Genomic DNA, 25,113 nt, shown 5'->3' on the forward strand with positions numbered 1-25,113 from the left:
TCAACCTAGCATCCTCCCTGCCTTCTGGAAAGATCTTAATTGGCCCCAGGTGTCTTAATTGACCTGGAGCAGCTGCCATTTGCTTATCCTGGTAACAGGGATTTCTTTAGCCTGTGGCTAATATATCTGTCTCCCATTACTTTACTATAGCCATCTGGCCTTGCCCAGTCACAGTATCTATACAATTTAGTGCTTTGTACCTATTCAACTGAAAAGTTCTGTGTATTTAAGTTGAATCTTAGTGGGTGACAAAATGAAGGAAGGCGTGTATTCAGTAATGAAATGTGTATAATGTTTTAACTCCCTTGACCTAGTCTCAATGTGCAAGAAGGGATTCCTGGCATGAAAATGGCTGCCTATTACTACAGAAGTGTTAAAATGAATGAGTGGGGGCAACTGATAAGGGGTCCTTATAATCCACTTACGTTCTGCGATTGATGAGATATTTGTTATTGCACACGTTTTCTGTGATTTTATGAAATAATGACTCATAGAAAGAAATGTATAACTCATTAAGAATTGCGTGTTACCGCAGCTGTTAGTCTAATAACTGGATTAGAAAGTCCTTTTGCCTATCAATCATGTAAACTGAGATACCATACAAGAAAGTCTGTAAGTAATGAGGTAAACTGAGATATTAAAAACAGATCACTCAGTAGGATCAGTTTTGGGAGAATAGGATTTTTCTCCCCACAACGGAATTTTCTTTGCCCTAAACCAGGGGATAAGAAATGAATTTTGGGAAGTTAGTTGGGAGTGACTAACTCGGTTGAAGATTTATTTAAATAAGACATCATGGCTTATTAAGTTTAAACACAGTTCCCTTTTGGCCACAGTGTCGCCCTGGAAGCTAATGTTTAGTTGATTATTCATCACAAATCCTTTCAGAGTCACTGCTTCCCAGGATAGGGTCCCCCATCCTGTGAGATATGCCCTAGATTCTTCGTTCCTAGATGTGTATATTTACATTTAGCTGAATTAAAAGGCATATTGTTTCCTTGCACCCAGTTTACTAAGCGATCCACATTGCTCTTACTCAGGGTACGTCTACCCTGGCAGAGTTACAGCACTGCTCAGAGAGCGCTGAAGGGAAACCACTGTTGTGTGTTCACATTGTCAGCTGCCTACACAATAGCGTGTTAACACTTCTGGCAGTTGCAGTGGTATTCGGAGCAGTGCACTCTGGGCAGCTATCCCACAGAGCATCTCTTCCTCTTCTGCCGCTAAGAGTTGTGGGAAGGCAGAGAGGGTCACAGGGCATCCTGAGTCCTGTCCCAATGACCCTGATGCATTGCTTCGCATCCCAGAAATCCCGGTGCATCCATCCACATTTGGCGCCGTCTTTCAACGCCATCTTTGTACTCCGCGCTCTGCCTCTTCGGGCTGCAGGAATGAATCCCTAACTGTTGACCAATATGCTGCTTGCTCTGACTAACACATCACGAGTGGCTGTGGAGTTATTCCTTAAACCACAAAGGCAAAAGCAATTCAACATTGATCTTGCCATGCGTAGTAGTTACAACATGAGACTGCTTGCAGCATTCACAGAGGTGCTGACCACAGTGGAATGCCACTTTTGGGCTTGGGAAACAAGCAGAGAGTGGTGGGATCACATCGTCATGCACGTCTGGAATGACAAGCAGTGGCTGCAGAACTTTCGGATGAGGAAAGCCACATTCACCAGACTGTGTGAGCTCGCCCCAGCTTTGCGGCACAAAGACACAAGAAGGAGAGCTGCCCTGTCATTGGAGAAGCATGTGGTGATTGCACTGTGGAAGCTGGCTACTCCAGACTGCTACCTATCAGTTGCTTGTCATGGGAAAGTCGACAGTTGGACTCGTGTTGATGGAAGTGTGCAGGGCCATTAATCGCATCCTGCTCCGAAAGATTGTGACTCTGGGCAACGTACGTGACATTGTGGATGGCTTTGCACAAATGGGCTTCCCTAACTGTGGAGGGGCGATAGATGTCACGCATATTCCAATTCTGGCACCAGGCCAACTAGCCACAGAGTACATTAATTGCAAGGGGTATTTCTTAATGGTTCTCCAGTTGCTTGTGGATCACTGTGGGCATTTCACAGACATTAACGCAGGCTGGTCCTGAAAGGTGCATGACACACGCATCTTTCGGAACACTGCCCTGTTCAGGAAGCTGCAAGCAGGGACTTTCTTCCCGGGTCAGAAGATCACTGTACGGGAAGCCTAAATGCCCATTGTGATCCTGGGAGACCCTGCCTACCTCTTAATGTCGTGGCTCATGAAGCCATACACGGGGCACCTTGACAGCAGCAAGGAGCGGTTCAACAAGAGGCTGAGCAAGTGCAGAATGACTGTGGAGTGTGCATTTGGCCATTTAAAGGCCATCACATTGCCTATATGAGAGGCTGGACCTGGCAGATGACAATATTCTTATGCTTATAGCCGCATGCTGTACGCTTCATAATATTTATGAAGGGAAGGATGAAAGCTGTAGTTAGGGCTAGACAACTGAGGCTCAGTGCCTGGAGGCTGAGTTTGAACAGCCAGAGACCAGGGTTATTAGGGGACGCAGCATGGGGCCATAAAGATCAGGGATGCCTGGAGGCAGCAATTTGAAGCTGAAAGCCACTAATATTTGTTGCTATGCTCAGGAGTGCAGTGCTTGTAATGCTAGGAGGTGATTGCATTGTCTGCACCAATCGTACTATGAAGGTTTCAGAAAACTGCCTGTTGCTTTGCAAGACTCTTTGCTTTCAATTAATGGAATAAAGATTGCTTTCAAACCAAAACAATTCTGTTAAAAATCATGAGGAGAGAGACCAAAAAAACCCAAAACCCAACACATCAGCACTGAGTGGGATGGGGGAAGGGAGAGTCCCAGGAAGAAGTGGAGCCCTGGGACGGTTAAAGATTTGTGTATGTCCAGATATCCTATCCAACCTTCTCCTTTGGAGTACAGTGCATCAGGTACTATACTTCAGCAGGGCTAAACTGCAGAGGGACGGGGGTTGAGTGCAGTGGGTACTGGGAGTGCGCAGGGATGGACTGTGGTGGGGCAGGAGTGGAATGCAGCGGGTACAGACTGGAGCCAGGAGGTGTGTTGACGGTATCTGGGGGGCGCATGGGAAAGAGTTTTGTGACAGCGGCTGCAGGGAGGGCGGGCGGGCGCAGAGCTGCTCGGTTTGCAGCGCTAGTAGCACCTGGAGCGTGTTCTCTTGGTGCTCCATAATCTTTAAGAGCCGCTCCCTGGCTTCCTTCTGGCGCGCTGCGTTCTCCTTCCGGTCCCTCTTCTCGCTGTCCCGCCACGCCTTCAGTTCTTGGTTTCGGCTGTGGAGTGCATCATGACGTCACGCAGAAAGTCCCCTTTACTTCTTCGAGGCCGCTTTCTAGTTCTGCGCAGCCGTTCAGCTGCCGATAACAAAGAGGGAGGCTGGGATCCCAAGGTCATCTCTGTGAAGCCAAAATGCAACATTTTACAGAAGCAGTATTGTTTGCAACACAGAGACCACTGATCCAGTGATTTAAAACACAGCCACTATTCACATACCTGTCACTAACTGGCTGACCCCAGGCAAGCACACATGGAGAAGTCACAAGACCCCCAAAATGGTTAGTAACTGCAGGGGCAGGGGAAATCAGAGTTCCAGGACTGTACTGTACACTGGGCATATGGCTCTTGGGGAGAGCCAGCACTGAAGGGGTGGGGTGGAGGGCTTATAATCATTACTGTCCCCACATTTTCCACAGGCTATGCTCATTATGGAAGATATCTTGCTGCTGAGTGTGAGCAGGGAATCAAGGGAGGGTCTTCTTCAAGACTGCGGCTTCCGCCCTGGGCCGTATGCAGCTCGCCTGTGTGCAGCAATGGTCCCCACCCCCCAGTGACATCAGAATGGAGTGGGAAAGTTATCCTTAATGGGGCAAGAAACAAAGCATTTCTGTCAAAGAACCTGTGGCAGTGGATTGCTCAGTATCTCCATGAGAGTTTCCTGGAGATCTCTGAGGCAGATTCCCGTGAATTGAGGGAGTCAATCAACACCCTGGTCCACTGCTCAGACTAGGCATGTGGTGGTACGCGCATCATACAGAGACACGCCTGCTTTCTGTAACCCTCCTGCCCCCAACAACTCGCGTCAGCAATTCCCCAAATCAAAGCCACTTACTAGGGGCCTCCTCTCCTGTTTGTGCTTCATCAAGCTTCGACAGCTGTGACTGCCTAACCTCCTCCAGGGTAGAGAAGAGCTCCTGGCTGCATGCATTTCTGACCTCCGAGTTGTCCTCTGCCTCTGGGTCCACCTACCTCTCCACATCCTCATCCAAGATATCCTCCTCCTGGCTCGGTCCACTCTCAACTGGCATGCAAGCCCCCGAAGTATCCACAGTGGCCTTCGCAGTGGAGGTGGGGTCACCACCAACTATCGTGTCAAGCTCTCTGTAGAACCGGCAGCTCATGGGCACAGCACTGGAGCGGCGGTCTGCCTCTCGCACCTTGTGGTAGGTGTTCCGCAGCTCCTTCACTTTGACCCTGCACTGCAGTGTGTCCCGGTCAGGGCCCCTTTCTGACATGCATTGTGAAATCGGTCCGTAGGTGGTATAGTTCCTACGGCTGGAGCGCAGCTGGGACTGGACAGCTTCCTCTCCCACAATGCTGAAGAGGTCCAGAAGCTCGGCATTGCACCAAGCAGGGGATCGCCTGGTGCGTGGAGCAGGCATGGCCACCTGGAAAGATGTGCTGAGACCACTGCACGCGTCACCGAGCAAACAGGAAGGGGACTTTCACAATTCCCAAGGAATTTAAGGGGTGGGGCTGATGATTGGTCACCAGAGGGCAGGGCAGTAGAGTTTAAACCGATGACCAGAGAGAGGCAAGAACAGGCATGGTGGGACACCGCCCGGAGGCCAATCGCAGCGCTGTAATCGACCAGGGTGTCTATACTGGCACTGCGGCACTGTAGCCCCGCTGCAGAAAGCTGAACGCCTCTCGTCGGGGTGGGTTTTTTACAGTGCTGCAACGGTGCAGTTTCTGCGCACTAAATGGCTTGGCAGCATGTACATCTCGGGAGTTACAGCGCGGAAAGCTGCTTTACTGTGCAGAAACTTGCCAGTGTAGACAAGGCCTCAGTGGCCTCACCTCTTCATTATTTACCACTCCCCCAATTTTTGCATCATCTGCAAACCGTATGAGTAGTGATTTTATGTTTTCTGGAGTGTAGTGGGAGGGGGAAGGGAAAAATTCTTAATCCTTTTTGCTTATTCCTCCCCTCACCCACGCTCCCCAACCCTACTGGCTGGGGTGTAGAGGTGGAAGAAGCAATGGTGTCTCCCCACTCCCCATTTCCTTCCCAGCCACTTCCTCATGGTGCTAAAGGGGGAGTATTCGGCATGCAGCCTTTGGTAGCTCCAGGCATGGGGGAGAAAGCATCTGGCCAGCCCTGACATCTTCATGTGGTGAGAGGGTCCTTCCTCCCTCCCTGCTGTTCTGCATGGCTGCACTGTAGGGCTAGAAATAATCTTGCCCTTATACAGTGACTTAATGTTTAAGGAATCAAACTTCAACCAGGTTTCAGAGGAACAGCCGTGTTAGTCTGTATTCGCAAAAAGAAAAGGAGTACTTGTGGCACCTTAGAGACTAACCAATTTATTTGAGCATGAGCTTTCGTGAGCTACAGCTCACTTCATCAGATGTTTACCGTGGAAACCGCAGCAGACTTTATATACACACAGAAATCATGAAACAATACCTCCTCCCACCCCACTGTCCTGCTGGTAATAGCTTATCTAAAGTGATCAACAGGTGGGCCATTTCCAGCACAAATCCAGGTTTTCTCACCCTCCACCCCCCCACACAAATTCACTCTCCTGCTGGTGCTAGCCCATCCAAAGTGACAACTCTTTACATAATCAAGTCGGGCTAGACATTCTCTGCAAGCCACTTACAGGCAAACAAGTGAAAGCAAAGAACAGTTAGCTTGCGTATTTTGTGCATATAATGGAAAGCAGTGCATTGTTAAACTTCACTGTGCAGTGTTAAACTTGGGGCTTCCCATTTATTTACAATGTTTGCAGGAGTCTGTGAAAGGTGTTTTGTGTAATAGTTCAAACAAACATTTTAAGAATATCCTGGGTGATCCATGTTCAACCAAAGCTCTCACTGGTTTTAATGGAATTTTAGGTTTAGTAAGTGCTGAATAATGTGGCCTAATAACAATCTGAACTCGTATAATCTATAAGCAAAGAAGTATAAATCTTTTATCTCCAAATACCAGTAGATTTAATTTACTAAATTCAGCAGTGATTCAATTAGTGATTGTAAGCTGGTCTGGAAATAGGTGTGAATTTAGCTACCCTTTTTTAATGATTGTGTTTATTAACAATGTGTGATTGACTATTTACAGGAATAATGTCTTTAAAAATGAAAACAGTCAATAATAGAATTGCTTTAAACTACCAGCATAAATCTAATTAGTAGTGTAGATAAGCAGTTTCCTTTGTTACCACCACCTGCTTTCATGTATTTTCTGTGCCTAGAGGGAATTCTCAGGAAGGGTATTTAGATCCTCTTGAATGCTGTAATGCCTTTTAGAGAAGGATTCTGATTCAACTCCCACTTTTGCTAGATTGATGATTAACAATGGAGATTATTTGCACCTTAATTTCCATGGTAGCTCTTTCTTGTCCTGGACTATAAATGTGTCCTTAGCGATATATTTAGGGATATTTTTGCTCCTCATTATTTTTGCTCCTTCATTATAAAAATGAAGCTGTAAATTATGTATGTTTGCCCAAGGCCCTCTCACTATGCCATATTTATTGAAATCTGCACAGAATGGACTGCACAGGTGTGGCGATATCACTGGATGAGCTGAATGAAACTGGCCCCCCTGTAAATTTCTGACAGCATTTGTTGACTTGCATTTGATTATATGAGCTTCAACATGGATCTTAGACTCTCTAGGGGTTTATTGATAACATGCAGAAAAAGTCAACATAACTTTATTTCCTTTTGTCCTTTTATTTCCTTTGGGGGAATACTAAGAATTGTTTACTTTTCATGCTACAGCTCAGCATTTATAGCCTAGAAATTACCATCATTTTCCATACACACTGAACACCTTTCTATGTGTGGTATAGATAAGACACCTATCACATTTGAATCCATAAGAAACCAAGTTAGATACCCAATGCCAGAAGGTGCAAGTTACGCTTGTGCCACTATGCCCCATATTCTTCATAGAAATATTGTTGTAGTATGATTATAAGCATAGCTAAGATGTATTTTCTGCAAGATGGGTCGTGTGAGGTAGTATTGGAAAGGTTATGATTTACTGAATATGATTATCCTATTTGTATGCATGTATCATTTTTGTATATAAAGTTAGGAATATTGACTATGCATCTGTACTACAAAAGTGTTTGCACCTGGGGAATGCCCACCAGACAAAATGCAATCAGTCTGGCTGGTTAGCTGGGGACAAGTCAATGAACCATTAGGGAGAACAATAGGTCTTTGAAGATGCTAATATCCCAGCTTCCTGGGATGCTACTCATGGCTGCTTTGACACTGCAGGATCATGTGATCATGTCACCTGGTACTGGATTCCATGATAGAATACCAGTATTTTTCCACTGATGGGGGGGGGAGGAATCACACTGGAAAATGAAGGATTCCCACCATATGTAAATCCTATTTAAGTCAGGGGAGTGAGATGATCAGGGTTTATTCTTCTCTGAATCCCTGCCCAGGATGATTGCTGGAAACATCTAACGGTAAATTTCTGCAGAACTCTTCTTCCGAATTTCTGTCCTGAGAATGAACTAATAAAAATAAAACAGAAACTCAGAGGGACTTCCCACAGCATCTTCCATTACCTACTACTGTTTTTAGTTGATCTTTTGCATATGTGGTGCTTTCTATCCTTGAATTAACTCACAGCTTCTTTAAAGGTTTCAGAGTAGCAGCCATGTTAGTCTGTATTCGCAAAAAGAAAAGGAGTCTCTAAGGTGCCACAAGTACTCCTTTTCTTTTAGCTTTTTTAAAAGTACTGAACATGATGGGGGTTTTTGTCTCTGAATAGGCATTGTCTTTCTGATTGTTACCTGTTTGTCGTACTATTCACAACTGTGGAATTGTTTGGATCAATCATATTTTTGTTACACTCCTTCAGGAGCATATGTCCACCTCGTTCCCTGCATTACTTCTTGCATGCCAATTACATTCAACACATAAAGGTTCTAAGATCTATGATGAATGACCTTGTTTTCATTTTTATTTCTAACTCATTTATCACATAGACTCCCAGGCCTCACATGTCCATTAACATGATCCCTTATAATGCACTGATATGAACTTCTGTCATTGCTGAATTCTCATTCTTCGGAGTGCTCAGAATCCATTTGGAATAAAAGTCACACTATATACTGTTATGAGGTTTCAAAGTCTCAGGGCAAATGCTCAGTGTTTAATGACATCATACTATACAGTTTTTGTGAGCAACTGAAAAGGAAAATTTCCCCCCTTCCCCCGCCAAGTAAATTTATCACCGACTCCCTCCTTGGGCAAATATCTGAGGTAAAAGATGGGCTCTATACTGTTACCTAAAGGTTCGATTCCAGGCTCAATTTATTAATCAAAGATTATTAGTAAAAGATTAATCAGCATGATACAGAAAGTCAAATACATTATCAATATGGGGAAGTGATTTTGCAGCCTGATGCATTCCAACTGTCTTGCAGAAATTCCCCCCTTTATATATTATACTTTACGAAAAAGAGACTCAGAAAATTTCATACTCATGACCTATTGACTTGTGGAATTCCTTTCATGGCATCTCAATTTATATAATTGTGATAAGCTAAAGACCTCTATCAAAAGTCCTTATCTCACAAATTATAGAAGACATCTGTAACAACATGTGTTCACTTTCTTGGTTTTCTGGACATATTTCTGAAGATCAGTGGGTCAGAGAAAGACATCACGCACAATCTGCCATTTGACAACACACAAAGATTTAGCCTGAATATGAAGGATTATAGTTATAAAGCATTATGGGACTTTGGTTCATCTACAAAGGATCGTTGGGGTCTGGTTCATCTGCTAACAGCGTCATGCCTTGGTGATCTCACACTTGACCTCTGTCACACCAGTCGGGGATGTCTTCCATTGAAAATGTGGCATTCGGCCTTTAGAACTTTAAATCTAGCTTGAGCATCACACCCAATTTAAACTGTTGTGGCACTGTACCAGGAGGCCAGTAGTTTGTCAGCCAGGACTCAAGCTATATAGGGCTTTAAATAGCAATATTAGTGTCTTGAATTGCATCAGGAAGCCAATGCAATTGTCAGAAAACTCATGTAATGTTTCTTGTAACTAAAAGCCAGCAGTGGGCCAGCAGTATCTTCTGAGTCGCTTTCTAGGGTAGTCACAACTAGAATTACTCTCAGTAATCTAATCAATCACAGAAGCTTGGGTGACTGGGGCAAAGTCCAGATCAGAGATAAACAGCTACAGTTATGGGACCAAGTACAGCTGAAAAAAAGCACATTCTGGCCTAGAGAAGCACCTGGAGTCCCCATACCTAGCTGTAATCCCTCCTCCACAAACTTGCATATATCTAATCTTCTCCTCAACCCCCATGTCCACTTAACACACCCATTTATTCCTTGTGACAGGGTATATTGTGCCTCTCTGCCCCCTGTGGAGGCATCAGCGCTCTGACATTCCCCGCTCAAGGAAAATCTATTCAGACCAGATGACCAAAAAGACAGTCCTCCAGAAGCCTAGAAGGGCCAGGAAGAAACTCTGACCAATCAAGAACCAGCAGGCCAGTTAAGAAGGTATAGCCTTCTTTTGTTCAGGGTGGAGCTGGGTAAGACGAGGACAGAGGAGGAATGCTTCGGGGTTGACCCAGAACCCAGGCCTAGTCAGGCCTTGCCCTAAGCATTGCAGCTAAGCATTTGCCTTTTTTCTCTTTGGTGCAGACAGCTGAATCCTGATGTGCTATTTAGTTATTTGATTGTTTAGAGACGGATGGTAAGATCACAGCACAGGTCATCCTGCCCCAAGCAGATAGCCAAACCTTGCAGACTAAGGTGGGAAGTACCTGCAGTACCACTTGTGGCCCTGAAGGGGGCACTGAGAGCAGCCCCAGCTCCCACATACCCCTCCACATGACCTAAATCCCAATTACACTCCTCCATACTCCACTGTACAGCCTACCCTCGTCTACATTTGACATCCAGCTCACACATGATGCATGCACAACTAACTCCTTTGCATCCAACAAATGCACATCCAACTCATTCTTCCTCTCAACCTGACTGGCACCAATAAGAATCTCCTTGAACCTTCATTCCTTTGAGAACCTGAACCAAGCAGGTTTCTTTTTTCAGGCTTCAGGGAAGTATTTGCCACTTTCAGTTCTTTGTTCCTGGGTGGCCTTCTAACACCTTCCCATCAGACGCTGTCACTGGGTAGCTCTCTGGCCCTCGTCTCCCATCCCATTTCTCTTTTAGGGCAAGCTATCTGCTCCCTGAATAAACATGGGGAAATAGTTTTACTTTGTGTAATGACACATCCATTGTTATTGGTTATATAAGGAAGAACTGTTTTCTACACAAATGCCTTAGGCTCTGATCTTGAAAATATTTATGCATGTGCATAACTTTAAATGTGTGAATAGTCCCATTGAAGCCCTTAAGTAGTTCTGTTTGGAAAGTTTAACCATTCTACGTGCAAATTGTTCTAATTGAAGTTGAAAAAGCACAAGGAGGACAACTGCTTGCATACACTTTGACAAAAGGATACTTTTGATATTCTCTGCTTGATGTGTGGGTTTGCATAATTTCCAACCATGCTAAGAGGAATTATGAAAAAAAAAAAAAGGAGGGGGACGGGGGGGGGAATAAATTGACAGCAATTTGTGGAGTAGTTTAATGGCTTAGCTTAAAATATTTTTACAGGCTATGTGTTCAAATTAGAATTCACAGGAAAAAATACGAAATTGTTTATTTCTCTCTAACTATAGCTAATTCCCCTGCTTATATTCACATCGTTGCTCTGGCTCTCATCAAGCTGCTGCAACTATAAATAGCAATGTAGCCACAGGAGGATGAGTAGTGGCAGGGGAGTGCTGAGCCATGCCAAGTACCTATCCACTGGTTTCAGGTTTGTGCTTGGCCTGGCTCCGCATGTCTCTGCTACCACTCCCCGCGCTACTGCAGTGACGCCGCTCGAGCGGGCGTATGTGCATATAAGCGGGGCAATCGTTCCCCGGCTTTGAGCTGTAAAATGTACATAAAAACTCATCAGCTCAGTTGCACCCTCATGTCTGATACCTCTTATATTTGGACATTTCATAGTTGTAAAGTATCAATTTCTGTGAGAGGTAGGAAGGTAGGCAATGGGGTGAAGTGATGGTAAAAAGCTTAAAGCTCTTACAGTGTGAGAACTAGTTTATAGTATGTGAAGTATGGTACAGCTTTGAAGATGATTGGTAGAAGTACAGTTCTTAATCAGTGTAATTCATAATTTGCTGTTAGTGGTTTTGTAAAAAGTGATTCCCGATAAATGATTTATCAGCACAGTAAAAGATTAAGCAAATTGCTGGTTCCATCGCTGAGCAGCTAAAATTCCATGGTTCCTGTGGAGACCTAAACATGTACTAGAGACCCGCTATATTTTTGGCAGCTAATTGTCCTGCATTCCTTTGAGAAAAAAGCATTTATAGCTTGGATTTTGGAGGGTGGGGATGGGAGGGGAAACAATCCTTTTGTGAATGGTTGCCTCTTCTTCCTCAGACTTGTATACACTCGGGAAAATCACAACTATTGTGCTCCTGTGTCCTGCAACTTGTGTTTGAAAATGTCCTTAGTTCTAGCATAGACATCATTTCAGCTCCATTACAGAAAGTGTGTTAGATGTGGTGCAGCAAATAATAATTAAATATTTGTTTGTATAATTTTTCTTATGCCCGAAAACCCTGAGGGTCTAATACAGTATTATTATTTTTTTAATTAAAAGTTGCTATGGACAAATGCTAACCAGGGGAAGGTTTTCAGGGAAGAAAAATAAAAACCCAAATCCCCTTTCAATGCACCCCACAAACATAAAAAGACAGCACCCTGACATTCTATATGAGGAAAAGGGCTCATGATGACCAACGTAGAAGGATGGATAGGTTCATTGATGGGAGGGATAGGTCCATCAATGGCTACTAGCCAAGATGGTCAGGGATGCAACCCCATGCTCGAGGTGTCCCTAAACCTCTGGCTGCCAGAAGCTGGGACTGGATGACAGCAGATTGATCACTCAGTACATTGCCTTGTTCTGTTCACTCTCTCTGAAGCATCTGGCACTGGCCATTGTCAAAAGACCGGATACTGGGCTAGATGGATCGTCGGTCTGACCCAGCATGGCCATTCTTATGTTTTCAAGGATACCACTGATGCATTTTGGCATTTATCCATAATATTCTCCTTAAGTGATATCTGACAGCATGGGAAGGATTCAGATTCTAGTAATATAGGTATTTAGTAGCAAGGCTGCCCTGCCCTCCCACCTTTTCAGGGGCTAGTTGTCTTCTCTTGCCGTGCCAGCTACAGCTGCTGTGATAGACACATTTTATATGCCACCATCTACAAACACACATAGCTAACATAAGAATGGCCATACTGGATCAGACCAATGGCCCAGGTAGCCCAGTATCCTGTCCTCCGACAGCTGCTGGTGCCAGATGCTTCAGAGGGAATGACCAGAACAAGGCAATTATTGAGTGATTCATCCCCTGTCATGCAATCTTGGCTTCTGAAGTCAGAGGTTTAGGGACACCCAGAGCATGGGGTTGCATCCCTGACCATCTTGGCTAATAGCCATTGATGGACCTATCTTTTGTGAATTTATCTAATTATTTTTTGAACCCAGTTATACTTTTGGCCTTCAGAACATCCCCTGGCAATGAGTTCCACAGGATGACTCTGCATTATGTGAAGAAATACTTCCTTATGTGTGTTTTTAAACTTGCTGCCTATTAATTTCCCTGCATGATCCCTGGTTCTTGTATTATGTGAAAAAGTAACACTTCTTTCTTCACTTTCTCCACACCATTTGTGATTTTTATAGACCTCTATTGTATCCTCCCTTAGTCGTCTGTTTTCTAAGCTGAACAATCCCAGTCGTCTTAATGTCTCCTCATTTGGAAGCTGTTTCATACCCTTCATCATTTTTGTTGCCCTTCTCTGCACTTTTTCCAATTCTAATCTATCTTTTTTTGAGATGGGAGAACCAGAACTAGATACATTATTCAAGGTGTGGGTATACCACTGATTTATATAGTGGCATTAAGATATTTTCTGTCATATTCTCTATCACTTTTCTAAAGGTTTCGAACATTGTGTTTAACTTTTTGGATTGCTGCTGCACATTAAGCAGATGTTTTCAGAGAACTGTCCACAATGACTCCAAGATCTTTCTTGAGTGGTAACAGCTAATTTAGAATCCATCATTTTGTATGTTTAGGTGGGATTGTGTTTTCCAGTGTTCATTACTTTGCATTTATCAACATTGAATTTCATAAAAAGAAAAGGAGTACTTGTGGCACCTTAGAGACTAACCAATTTATTTGAGCATGAGCTTTCGTGAGCTACAGCTCACTTCCTTGGATGCATACTGTGGAAACTGCTGAAGACATTATATACACAGAGACCATGAAACAATACCTCCTCCCACCCCACTCTCCTGCTGGTAATAGCTTATCTAAAGTGATCATCAAGTTGGGCCATTTCCAACACAAATCCAGGTTTTCTCACCCTCCGCAAACAAACTCACTCTCCTGCTGATAATAGCCCATCCAAAGTGACCACTCTCTTTAAAATGTGTATGATAATCAAGGTGGGCCATTTCCAGCACAAATCCAGGTTTTCTCACCTCCCCACCCCCCTCCAAAAACCACACACACAAACTCACTCTCCTGCTGGTAATAGCTCATCCAAAGCCCACCTTGATTATCATGCACATTGTAGGGAGATTTCAGAGTAGCAGCCGTGTTAGTCTGTATTCGCAAAAAGAAAAGGAGTACTTGTGGCACCTTAGAGACTAACCAATTTGGTTAGTCTCTAAGGTGCCACAAGTACTCCTTTTCTCATTGTAGGGAGAGTGGTCACTTTGGATGAGCTATTACCAGCAGGAGAGTGAGTTTTTGTGTGTGGTTTTTGGAGGGGGATGGGGGGGGTGAGAAAACCTGGATTTGTGCTGGAAATGGCCCAACTTGATGATCACTTTAGATAAGCTATTACCAGCAGGAGAGTGGGGTGGGAGGAGGTATTGTTTCATGGTCTCTGTGTATATAATGTCTTCTGCAGTTTCCACAGTATGCATCCGATGAAGTGAGCTGTAGCTCACGAAAGCTCATGCTCAAATAAATTGGTTAGTCTCTAAGGTGCCACAAGTACTCCTTTTCCTTTTGCGAATACAGACTAACACGGCTGTTACTCTGAAACCATTGAATTTCATCTGTCACTGTTGTCCAGTCACCCCGTTTTGTGAGATCACTTTGTAACTCTTTGTAGTCTGCCTGGGACTTAACTATCTTGAGTAATTTTGTACCATCTGCACACTTTCCCAACTCACTGTTTATCCCTTTTTCCAGATCATTTATAAACAAGTTGAATAGCACTGGTCCTAGTACAGATCCTTGTGGGATTCTGCTGTTTACCTCTCTCCACTGTGAATACTGACCATTTATTCCTACCCGTTGTTCTCTATCTTTTAACCAGTTACTGATCCATGAGAGGACCTTCCCTCTTATCCCATGACTGCTTACTTTGCTTAAAAGTATTTGGTGAGGGACCTTGTCAAAGGCTTTCTGAAAATTCCAGTACACTATGTCCACTGGATTGCCCTTGTCCACATGTTTGTTGACCCCATCAAGGAATTCTAATGGAGTGGTGAGACATGATTTCTCTTTACAAAAGCCATGTTGACTCTTCGCCAACATATTGTGCTCATCTATGTGCCTGATAATTCTGTTCTTTACTATAGTTTCAACAAATTTGCCTGGTACTGAAGTTAGGCTTATTGGCCTGTAATTGCTGGGATTGCCTCTGGAGCCTTTTAGAAAAAATCGGCGTTACATTAGCTATCCTTCAGTCATCTGGTACAGAGGCTGATTTAATGGATAGGTTACATACCACAGTTAGTAGTTCTGCAATTTCATATTTGAGTTCCTTCAGAACTCTTGGGTGAATACCATCTGGTCCTTGTGATGTAGTACCATTTAATTTATCAGTTTGTTTCAAAATCTCCTCGACTGACAACTCAATCTGGGACAGATCCTCAGGTTTGTCATCAAAAAAGGGCAGCTGAGATGTAATCTCCCTTATATCTTCTGCAGTGAAGACTGATGCAACAAATTTATTTTGATTCTTTACAATGGCCTTGTCTTCCTTGAGTGCTCCTTTAACATCTTGATTGTCCAGTGGCCCCACCGATTGTTTGGCAGGTTTTTGCTTCTGGTGTTCTTAAAAAAGATTTTGCTGTTAGTTTTTGTGTCTTTTGCTAGTTGTTCCTCAAATTCTTTTTTTGGCTTGTCTAATTATACTTTTATGCTTGACTTTCCAGAGTTTATGTTCAGGGTTGACTTCCACTTTTAAAAAGATGTGTTTTTGTCTCTAGCTTTCATCACCACAGTATCTGTGTCCCTTTGATCGACAGGCACTTTATTGCTTAGGCCTTTAATAATTAATAATGAGCCACTGAATGCACCTTTTATTTCATAAGATGCACTTTATCGGCAGTGTTCCTAACTCACTGTTACATTAACAGGTTTATTGACTGAATCACAATTAACAGTTAACAGTTTCATTATTTTAAATCGAACCTCTTGTTTAAAATAATCCATCCAGTAAATTGCTGACTCCTGCTGTTTAAGAACTTGCAGCCTTTTGAAGAGACAGCTGGATTAATATATTATTGAATATATTTAGAATCCTTTAATGCTGATTTCACAATACCCTTCAAGTAAACCACACTTACAAAGTACAAAGGTATGAACAGAGTTTTGCGATTAAATTCTCAAGGGTTCTTTCAGTTGTGGTGCCAGTAAAAGGTTGCATGTGTTCTGAGAAGGCTATAAATAACAGTAAGGCAATGAACTTAATTCAGCATGACATTTCTATTAACAAGAAGGTAAAGGAGAGCACTGTTTACAAGAAGACCAACTGTCTAGTATACTTTGGGTTTGGGGTATCAGGCTGAGAATGGAGCTGAGTACAGCAGAAATTAAATTTTTGGGAGGGTCTCCATTAGAGGAATAGATGCTTCCACAACCTTTGTCAGCCCTGAAATGGGAAGACTATCACCATCTTCCAGCAAGAATAATTTATTGGGTTAAGAAATATGTGTGAGAGCTTTAGCTATTATTAAGATAGTGGCTCTTTGTTACTTCCATTGGATTTTGAGATAGACTGTCTGTCTGGTTTTGAGCAGGTTATCCACTGTTTTGACTAACAGTAATTAAAATGAAATGGCAGATGTTTCTTCACTATGTACCTTTTTGTCTGTCTTATTGAGCTAAATTATGCTGCTGATCTCTACTGGGCCTGCTGAAGTACTGAACTAGAGCTGTACAAAGCAACCATCTCTCTCATTAACCACTGGGAAATGCTGTGCAAGAAAGGGGATCACTCAAGCCAGCAGCAGGGAAAGAGTAACTGGCAAATATCTGTTCCTTTAGAAATTTCTCTTCATCCCTAAATAATAATACTCTCTTTTCCTGAGAGGAATAGGGGATAGAAAAGAAGGGAGTGGAGGGATGAGAAGAAGAAAGTAAATAAAAATGGAAATGCTGTCAAACTCTCTGATTTATTTTTTAAGAGTTTAAAAGTGGCATCCCTATTTGCTGTACAGTAATATAGATGGTCATTGCCTACATAGCCCTCTCAGCTTTCTTGTGAATTATGATCAGCCTTCGCACATTTTCTTTGCACCCCTGACTGCCTGAAGTTGGGTCACATCATAAGACACTGTTGAAAATGGAAGACAATGTAGAGAGCACTACTAGCCATGTACACTCTTTTAAAAAAATCTATTTAATAGAAATTAGAGAAAAAGAGCACTTGCAGATATTAGATTACCTAGTTCAGTGACGGCCAAATGGCTACCGATGACGTAAGCCCCACGGGCAGAGACAGTGTTTTGTCCTGCACCTCACAATGTAAGGGGGCCTGGTCCATGAATAGGTCTCCTAGGTGCTATGATAATACAAATAAGAATATTAAGCCCAGGAAGACTAAATGTCTCGGCAAGCAATGCATCATCTTGATCTCAGACGAGACTGCCTGGAAGAAGATGAAATATTGCACGGTGATACCTGTGTTCATTCTGAGCTACGTCTATGTTACAGATGACAAAAGCTTCAGTGTGTTTTATTTCATGCAAATTAAGTGGGGCCCTCTGTGATGTTACACCCCATATTTGTCATAGAAATATTGTTATGACATGAATATGGCATAACTAAGATATGTTTTATGCAAGGTGGGTCATGTGAGGTATCATTGAAAAGGTTATGATCTACTGAATGTGCTTATCCAATTTGTATGTATATATGATTTTTGTATCTGAGGTTAGGAATATTGACTTTATAACAATTACAACTGCGTGTGTACGTGGAGGAACGCCCACCAGACAGTAGGCAATCAGCCTGAATGAGCCATTTAAGAAGGACAATAGAACTTATAGAATATTAGGGTTGGAAGAGACCTCAGGAGGTCATCTACTCCAATCCCCTGCTCAAAGCAGAACCAACATTCACTAAATTATCCCAGCCAGGGCTTTGTCAAGCCGGGCCTTAAAAACCTCTAAGGATGGAGATTCCACCACCTCCCTAGGTTCATTCCACTGCTTTGGAGATATTAATCTCCCACCATCCTGAGGAGCTTTGTTGCTTTGACACTGCAGGGTCATCTGATGATGTCACCTGGTACAGAGTACCATCTTGGACATTGCTGGTATTTTTCCACTGGAAACAAAGGGTTCTCGCTTTATGTAAATTCTATTTAAGGCTGGGGAGTAAGACAAATAGGACTGGTCTCCATTGCCTCCCAGTCCAAGAAGGAAGATTGCTAAAAACACCTGAAGGGAAAGGCAGGGGTTGAGTCCAGGCTGAGACGGGTCCAGTCTGTAAAGAGAAATAACTGGAACTCTAAGCTACAGAAACTCTGCAACTTGCCTAAAACAACATTTAGGGTGAGAAATTACATTTTGTAATCTGTTTCTTGGGTGTATTAAGCTTCATTTGCATGTTTTGTTTTATTTGCTCAGTAATCTGCTTTGTTCTGTTTGCTATCCCTTATAATCACTTAAAATTTATCTTTTACAGTTTATGAACTAATTTCTTGTTTATTTCAAAACCCAGTTTGTGCCATTCATACCTTGGGGGGGGGGAAAGCTGTGCACATCTCCCTCCACATTGAGGGAGGGGGTGAATTTTTATGAGCTTGCGCTGTGCAGAACTTTCTATACAGTTCAAGACAATATTACTTTGGGTTTATGCCGCAAAGGAGGTGTGCATGTGAGTGGTGGGAAATCCCCGAGCTGATTCCTCCCACACAGAGCTGATCTCAGTGTCTGTGTCCGTTTGCAGCAGGGTGTGTCCCTACCTGTGTATGTGTGCTGGAGAAGGCTTGAGGGCCTGGCACACCTAGGGCAGGGTGAGGAAACCCAGGCTGGTGGAACAGGCAGAACCAGTGGGACCCCAGCACATCAGGTGGCATCCCGGACAGGGGGTTCAACCTGCCACACCCTCATCTCTTGGAAAGCTGCTGATACAGTGTTTAGTTGGTCATAGCTTGGAGGCCCCAGATGTGGTCCATTCCTCATTGCAGGGCAGAGTTGCTCTCTACAGTGAGTAGATTTTTAAGGGCTTCCATTATTTTACTCTTGCAGGCATTTGGACAATCATTCTCAATCCACCGCAAAGTGGCTGAAGATGGTGAAACACGTGAAGAGACTCTCCTGCAGGAGTCTGCATCAAAGGAAGCTTATTACCTAGGGAAGATCTTGGAGATGCAAAATGAGCTGAAACAGAGCAGGGCAGTGGTCACCAAGGTTCAAGCAGAGAATGAGAGGCTCACTGCTATTGTCCACGACCTGAAAGAGGTAAATTGATGAGGGTGAGGGAGGTGGGCAGGGGATGGGACTAAGAATGGGGTTTTTTTGAGTTTGATAAATGGTATGGCTCTGAGTCTCAAAAATAGCCTTGCATCTATAAATATGGGAGTATCCTGCGGTAATCAATCCCAGGGACACCGCAACTGTGTGTGTGTGTGGGCGGGGCTTTTAAAAAGAAAACAATCACTGTTTTGAAAAGCTGCATTTGAAGTAAAACCAGGTCAGAAATTTATAATTTGAAAAGCACAGCAGGGTTTTCATCACTTACTGTTCAGGACCTGCAGAAAGATGCACTTCTCATAAATACCTGTTTTTTGTGTTCTCTTCTGTTCAGATGATTTCCTCTCTTCCTCTCACTTTCTGTTTTCTCACTCAGATTATTTTCGGTTGGCTATGCCTAGCCAGAGCTACCACTGCTTAGTTGTTCACTCTACTGTACAGGGGTCATGAGTTTGGTCATGTTTTGAAAGTTGGGATTAGGGAGGAAACAAACTGGCTAGCTAAGGTTACAGACTCCAGAGAATACATGTCTTCAGATTTCCTAGTCTTACCATTTTCTTAATAGAATAATGACAAACTGAATGAAGTGTAATAATTGGAGGTAACTACGCATCTCAGGTGCTTGTAGGCCTTTGGCCTGAGGAATAACCGTATCTCACATTACCCTCATACTCATATCCAGAAGTGTCCTGTTGCTTACATAGCTCATTGCTCCTCTCCTTCCAGGCATGCACATCTCACTGAGATTGATATCATAGGTCCTATGTGTCAGTAGGGAGTCAAGAACTGAGGTGCTGTTCTACTTTAAGTGACTGTGGACTTTGTCCCGTGTTCCACTACTGACACTAAGGCTTTGCCTACACTTGCAAGTGAAAGACAAAACTTTTGTCTTTCAGAGGTGTTAAAAAAGCACACACACCACAAAAGACAAAAGTTTTGCTGATGACAAGCGCCAGTATGAACAGTGCTTTGTCAACAGGAGCGCTTGCCTGCCGACAATGCTAACGCTGCTCGTTGGGGGTGGGAGTTTTTTTGTCGGCAGGAGCACTGTCTCCTGCTGACAAACAGTCGCTATGCTGCACAACTCTTACCGGCACAACTGTGTCGCCAAAAGCTGCATAGTGTAGACATAGTCTAAATAGAGTAGACAGAATCAGGCTCCAATACATAGAAACAGGTAGGAGAAATGCCTGCCACATTTTTGGGAGCTAGACAATAACAAAGAACTGATAAGTGCTCATGTAGTCATTACTGGCTGCTCTTGCCTGATTGCTCAGTTTTCAGAAAGCTGTTTAGTACATACTCTCCCAATCTGTGCCATATTCAGCCAGTTATTTGCAGCATTATTGTAGCCATGTTGGTCCCAGAATATGAGAGAGATAAGATGGATGAAGTAATATCTTCTATTAAACCAACTTCTGTTGGTGGAAGAGACAAGGTTTTGAGCTACACAGAGCTCTTCTTCTGATCTGGGAAAGGTAATCCCTTTTTGCAAAACAATCACTCCATATCTGACCCCTCAGGCCTCACCCTCAAAGGAAACCTGCACAACACCTTCAAATGACAAGTTTGGAAGTTTAAATTCATAACTTTGCTAGACACTGAAAATCATGGATTCAGACATACTGGCTTTATGTGGGCATGTCTACACATAAACTGCTACAGCAGCACAGTGAAGATACAAACTACGCCGATGGGAGAATCCCTCCTGTTGGTATAGGTATTCCACCTACCTGAGATGCTAGGTTGATGGGAGAATTTTCCCATCAACCTACTGCTGTCTACACCTGGGGTTAGGTCAGTTTAACTGCATTGCTGAGAGCTATGGATTTTTCACCCCCCTAACTGACATAATTATACCAACCTAATTTCCTAGTGTAGACCAGGCCTGTTTCTTTACAACAGTCTGTAACCTACCAACCCTTATTTGTCCCAAAACTGCAGAGATGTTAATGACCCACTTCATTTTGAAGTTACCACATGTGTTAACGCCGATGTTTAACAATCTGTTCTACTTCGTATTTAGCTGTGACACTCTGATTACCTTTCCCACACCCGAAGAAGAGCTCTGTATAGCTTGAAAGCTTGTCTCTTTCAACAACAGAAGTTGGTCCTATAAAAGATATTACCTTACCCACCTTGGCTCTCTAATATTCAACCAGTATGTTTAATAATCCATTTACAAAAAGAAATTGGAGAAGAACATGGTCTTGTGCTGTATGAGTAGAGAAACAAGCAAATATTAAGTCCAAAATCCTTTTTTTTTTTTAAGAGGGGCTGTTGTTTGTTTTTTAAAATACTTAATAAAAAAATCATAAAGTACAAATTAAATTTAACCTCCCCATGTTTTAAAAAAAAACATTTTAACCACTCCTCCACAATGCTGGAGATAGTAATTTTTGTGAGTGTATCATAACCCCACAGTATTCTGGTCTGGACTCAGTTGATCCCCTTTGGTGTGGAAAACAGATTGTTGGAGTCTCCCAGTGCAGGCCCTGTTATAGGTACCATGTTGCTAAGTTGCTTGAGGAAAGTGCACCTCCAACCCCCATCTGTGTTGGGAACTCTCTTCTGATTGGGTTCTGCTTCTTATTCTGGTCATGTGTTTCAGAATCAGGATGCTGATCATGTACTGTAGGAGTGTCTGGTCAGCAGTTTTCCAACAGGGCAGAAATATCTGAATCCCTGCAAGGATATTTTGAACAATCAGGACATATTTGAAAGCCAATGGTTCTTATGAGCTCTGTGAATTGAGTAATCCCAGAGTTTAAAAAAACAGGAATTATTCCAACGATGTGCCATACTACAGTCTGTCAAGCTGTTTGAGCTGGATTTTCCTCATTATAAAAGGGGGATGGGGGCTGTCAGGGCTTTCTCTGTGAGGCCTGTGGGACTCTGGAACTTGTCCCACCCATCCTTGTGTGTGTGTCTGTCTCTTTCATGTACACACAGAAATAGGTTCAAATTGGTGCAAAAGACACCTGTCTGAGAGGGCTGAGGGTACGTGTCCCACAACAATGAAAGGTGGAAAGGAGTGTCTGGAGGTCTCTGACTGGCTGAGTTCCTATTGAAATTATTACATTAATGCTGCTGAGACTTCATTGTATTATTAATGATGTGTTGTGAGGTCTAGAACCTCGGCTAGGCATCCTAAAATTATTATTTTAAATCCAAATAAATAAATAAATAAATAAAATAAATGTTTTCAAAAGTAAGCCCGTCCTTTGTCCTCCCCACCCAAGGCCTCTGGCTTGTGACATTCAAAATTTGTAGTCCTAGAGTTTAAGGCCAGAAGGGACCATCAGATCATCACATCTGACCTCCTGTATGTTACAGACCAGCAAGACTACCCATCACCCATACACTACAGCCAACTACCAACATTGATTAGAGCCTCTTAAAATCTTTCAGTAATCTGAACCAGAGACCATATTCCGTTTTCATTAACTAAGTTTATAGTCATGAGGAACATTTTTCAGTAATCAGTGGCAAAGTTCAGATATATTATGGGAATAGTTGCTGGCCTGTGTGTCTATAGAAATCAATATGGTTAACAGCTTATTTAACCTTTTATGTAGCTGCATGTGAACTGGTGAAAGGTGAAAATAAGGCCAAAAGTGTCACAATGTAACAGGATCTTTTTACAATATAATCTTTATCTTCTGTCACTTTTGCTGTGAATTTTGCTATATTTTAAATATTTTTGGTTTTTATGGGGGAGATTTGCAAAGGCACAAATGGCAGTTAGGAGCCCAGTTTTGCCATTTGTGCCATTGAAAATCTCCCCCTAGAATAGGATAAGGGGGCTCAGTGCTTTATAGTCCAGCAAAAAGATGAGGTCTCTGACCTGAGGAGCTTACAGCCCTACTTTAGGCTAATTCCATATAAACAATATGTGACCAGACTCAAAATCCGGAGCAGGAAGCTCTTGCGAGGGGGCCAGCTGTGGAAGGACTCTACATGTATGGGAACTGTAAATCTGATCCGAGCACAGCTGACAGGATGTAGAAAAGCATGAAGTTAAGAGTGGGAAACCGTATTGAGGGGGGCGGTTATGAGATCAAGTTGGGCGTAACCAAGATCTTGAGTTTGGACGTAGGAGGAAAAGAGCAGAGATATAGGCAGAGTTGGAACTGTGCAAAGCTTAAAAGGGTAGGCTGAGGAGTTTGAACATGATGCAGATAAATCCCGTTTTTAGTCTCCAAACACGTTCACTGATAAGTTTTAAGGGCTGCCATTCATTCCAGCTCTCTTCAACCTATGGAAGAGGAACTTCAGATGAAACCTGGCAGACAAAGGGGTGAAACCATATTCTGTGTCATTGGAAACCTCTGCATAGCTGTTAGGATTGCAGAAAGGTACAGCCACCAAAAACCATGGCTGCCTGCAATCCAGTAGATAAAATAAATGAACATCAAGGCTTTGGTAATGGGAATGTTAAGGAGCTTAACCATCAGCGTACACCTGGTTTCCAGAGGGCATGGGGAAATAAGTAGCAGTGAAAGGGTGGATGGGGAGAAGAGAACAGGGTACACACTCCCCACAGACCTCTATCTTACACTGAGATTGGGCTGAGAGAGAAGTTTTAGGATCAAGTCCTGACCCTGCTGAAGTCAATAGCAAAACTCCCATTCACTTCATTGGCGTCAGGATTTCCCTTTTAATACCAAAAGGATATGGTGGATGAAACTTTGGACTATTTCTATTTCAAACCCATGCCAGACTTCACTGCTTCAGCAATTGAAATAGTTGTGCTGTGGATTTTTTCCAAGTATGAATAGCTACTATCAGGACCTTAATCACTAGCTATTATAATTCCTTTTGTTCTGGGCCATTTAATGATGGAGAAATTTAACTGTGCATGAAATGGCCTTTTTGCTTCCAAAACTTGAGCAAGTTTTGTACCCAAATTGATTTTCATTCCAGAGACGTTGGAATGTTTGCATTTTTATACTAAAAAAAGGACCCTTTAAAAAATAAATATGGGCTGTTTTCATTCGGAAATGATCCTTTAATCAGTTAAAAAAGCCACAATTATTTATGGTTTCTCCTCCCCCCCACCCCCAAAAAACCACAAACAAACGGAATATATTTGAAAATTTTAAATAAGATGTGAAATCCTCAAATATTGAGGTTTTTAAATTTTGTTTAGTGTTTTTTTTGCAGTAAAAACACAAATCAATTCAAAATTTTTATCACGTTACCCTCGTTCCTGATTTTGTTGTCTCTCTGATGCTAGCTAGTGGCCATATTTTGAACCTGCTCAATCTACTGAAAAATAACTAAGTATTCTTGCCATGAAAGAGTAATTGTATTATCTCCTTACAAACACCTATGTAGCTTTGTAAGAAAGGATCCACTTCTAGAGAGGTAGGAAGGAAAGACCTGAGAAGTGGTTAGCATGGCTTTCTAAACTGGCACCCACTTCACAATGTACTGTTGATAACTTTTATTTGAAAAGAAGCATAGAAGCTGGATGTCAGAGTGGCCCACGCAGATTGCTCTGAGGGTCTAGAACTGCCAAAGAAAAGAAGAATTGTTGAGGCACAGGTGGCAGCTGAACTAAAATTCATCTTTTCACTTTGCAAAGAGAGCACTCTTGTCACAATGAGTGATACGAAAGCAGAAGTAGTAGCAGTGAGTAGCTCAGGCATGAGACAGGTTGTAGGATAAGTCATGTAAAATTGGCATCCGTGGTTTCCTGTCTGGTTGTTCCTCTAGTTAGGAAGTTTTTCATTTATGTATTCCTAACTGTAAGAACAGTAGGACAATGGAACAGATGCCTACGGAGGTCGTGGAAGCACCTTCACTGGTGGTTTTCAAAAGGAGGATGGATAGTCATCTGTCTTGGACGGTTTAGACTCAACAAATCCTGCATCTTGGCAGAGGGTTAGACTAGGTGGCCATTGCGGTCCCTTCTAACCCTATGGTTCTATGATGATACCATTGTTGCATGTTGAAATTTAATAA

The 25,113-nt window shown here is 42.9% G+C and overlaps 1 protein-coding gene across 15 annotated transcripts in view; it reads left to right on the forward strand.

Annotated features, from left to right (window-relative positions):
* Positions 1–25,113, forward strand: part of BICD1 (BICD cargo adaptor 1) — a 267,972-nt gene that overhangs the window by 102,679 nt on the left and 140,180 nt on the right. For 14 of the 15 annotated variants that reach the window (XM_073321643.1, XM_073321762.1, XM_073321662.1 and 11 more), the window contains one exon: positions 18,919–19,131. The exons of the other annotated variant lie outside the window; for it this stretch is intronic. In XM_073321643.1, coding sequence (XP_073177744.1) covers positions 18,919–19,131 — 213 coding nt within the window. The remainder of the gene's footprint in view (positions 1–18,918; positions 19,132–25,113) is intronic. 15 annotated transcript variants of the gene reach the window in all.

This window comes from Lepidochelys kempii, chromosome 1 (genome assembly GCF_965140265.1).
Source record: "Lepidochelys kempii isolate rLepKem1 chromosome 1, rLepKem1.hap2, whole genome shotgun sequence".
NCBI lineage: Eukaryota > Metazoa > Chordata > Testudines > Cheloniidae > Lepidochelys > Lepidochelys kempii.